The sequence below is a fragment of the Buceros rhinoceros genome, unplaced genomic scaffold, assembly GCF_000710305.1.
Source record: "Buceros rhinoceros silvestris isolate BGI_N320 unplaced genomic scaffold, ASM71030v1 scaffold40340, whole genome shotgun sequence".
NCBI lineage: Eukaryota > Metazoa > Chordata > Aves > Bucerotiformes > Bucerotidae > Buceros > Buceros rhinoceros.
Genome location: NW_010392124.1, coordinates 4,984 through 7,084, shown reverse-complemented (window position 1 = coordinate 7,084; position 2,101 = coordinate 4,984). Strand labels below are relative to the sequence as shown.

Genomic DNA, 2,101 nt, shown 5'->3' with positions numbered 1-2,101 from the left:
CCCCTGTCACACCCGCGTGTACAGCGCACCCCCTTCCTTGCAGGATCCCTTCTCGGCCTCGTTTCTGGCGCAGGCTGCTGGTCCCGCTGCTGTTGAGCAGCAAAGCGCGACAGCGGTCCGAGGGTTGGAGGGGAAGCTGCCCAGCCCCTCTCTGGAGCCGCTCTGGCTCTTCAGGCAGGGCTGTTATTCCCCGTAAAGAGCTTCCTGCTGTGTCTCCTCTTGGCCTGGGAAGGCACAGCAAGGCAGGAGCGTGACAAGGGGACACTCTCAGTAAACCTCCGGGTTTCCCTCCCGCTGCCTCCCCCCGCTCAGGCTTTTCTTCCCTTCTCTCTGCATCAGAACTTCTCCACCAAAGCCCCGCTGAACGCCAGCCTGGCCGTCCTGCCCGTGGTGGCCACCAATGCCACCTGCTCCATCCGCGTTGCCGCTGTCACCAAGGGGGGAGTGGGACCTTTCAGCAGCCCGGTGGAGATCTTCGTCCCTGGCAGTGGTAAGGAGGAGCCCGTCCCTGCCTGCGCAGTGTGGGTGCCGGGGAGGGTGACGGCCAAGGTCGTTTGGCATCCCTCCATCCTCCTTCAGACGCTTTCCCCGTCAGCCAGGCCAAGGATCTGGCACCGCCAGCGTGCTGTGGGAGCCAGCAGAGCCTTGCTCTCCACGGGCAGCCGTGACCCTGACGCCCTCTTCTCCCACGCAGCCCTTTGGGCTTTACTGGGTTTGGTTCCAGCCCCCGGGAGATCCTCCCCTGTCACTGGGCTGCAGCTCGCCTCTTTCGCGGGCTCCATTAACAGGGTATTCCCTCAGGACTGATAACCTCAGCCCCCTCTTCGACTCCAGCCTCTGGGGACACGGACTCCTTCGTGGTAGCCCTGGGCTTTATCTGCGGGACCATTGCTGTGGGGCTGACCCTCTGCTTGTCCGTGGTCATCCACAGAAGATGCGCCCCCTTGTCGTCTCCAGCCTCTGTGGACACTGACTCCTTCGTGGTAGCCCTGGGCTTTATCTGCGGGACCATTGCTGTGGGGCTGACCCTCTGCTTGTCCGTGGTCATCCACAGAAGATGCGTGGAAACAAAATACGGGTAAGCCGAAGGTGCAGCAGCTGCTGGGGTGCCCCGAGCCGGGCAGCTCGCAGGCACCTGGGGCGCGGGCAGGCAGGGCGGGTGCCCAGCAGCCCGTGCTGGGCTCAGGGACACGGTTTCTGTCCCCGTACTGACATCGTTGCCACAAGCGGCGTTTTTTTACCCCTGCGGTGAGGGACTAAGTGTATTTTTGCTGCAGCGATGGTACTTCCCTGCCCTTCTGTAGCCCAGCAGTTCACCTTTCACTCACTATTCCTGTTTTTAAAGGGAAGTGAACTCGTGCAGCTCGGTGTGGGAGGGTGGCCTCAGCGTTTTGGTGCAGAGGTGAGGGAGCAGGGATGCGTAATATCCTGCGGCCCAGAGAAACCCCTGCTGCTGTGTCCCACGCCGGATCTGTCGCTGGAAGTGGGATCTGATTAACTCCTTTGGAAGAGCATCCCCGCAGCAAGGGCATTTGCTGAGGTGGTGAAGGCATCCCCCCTACTCCAAGCTCCCACGGCCTCACCCCCATCCCAGTTTGGAAATGGGTAGCGTGTGAGGACCCTCCCCTCACTGGTGTAGCGTTGTCTCCCTTTCTGTGCGATGCTCCCTGGGAGCTCTGGAGCCTCCACTGTGTTTTCATTCCCTGGAGTGGACCCCTCACCCCAGAGGGGGTGTGCAGCGTCTCCCAGCAGTGTGCCCACCCGCCCCCCTTCCAGGGCACTGGTTCCTGTTTGCCTAATGCGTGCTAGCAGAGAGCACTGACAGGCGGAGCTGTGCCCCGGCGAGAGGAGAGGTCGCCATAGGACGTGGCAGATCCGGGCACCGTATTGCTTCTCCGCGTAGGAAATGAGTGTTCCGTTTCCTCCCCAGGCCCCTCCGTGACTTGCTCCGCGACACACCAGCCTGTTTGTCACCAGTGGCTGTTTTGCTCGGCCGTTGTCAGCAATGGCACCGGTCCAGGCCGCGGGAAATGAGAAAGATCAGAATGTGCATTTCGTGCCTCGCTCCCCGTGCCCCTGGCAGCGCTGTGCCTCCGCCGGA

General features: G+C 62.1%; 1 protein-coding gene across 1 annotated transcript in view; it reads left to right on the top strand.

Moving 5' to 3' along the window:
• Positions 1–2,101, top strand: part of MERTK (MER proto-oncogene, tyrosine kinase) — a gene marked incomplete at both ends in the record, with an annotated part of 16,016 nt that overhangs the window by 8,941 nt on the left and 4,974 nt on the right. Inside the window, 3 exons of the mRNA XM_010143944.1 lie at positions 340–490; positions 802–1,078; positions 1,346–1,394. Of these exons, the coding sequence (XP_010142246.1) occupies positions 340–490; positions 802–1,078; positions 1,346–1,394 (477 nt within the window). The remainder of the gene's footprint in view (positions 1–339; positions 491–801; positions 1,079–1,345; positions 1,395–2,101) is intronic.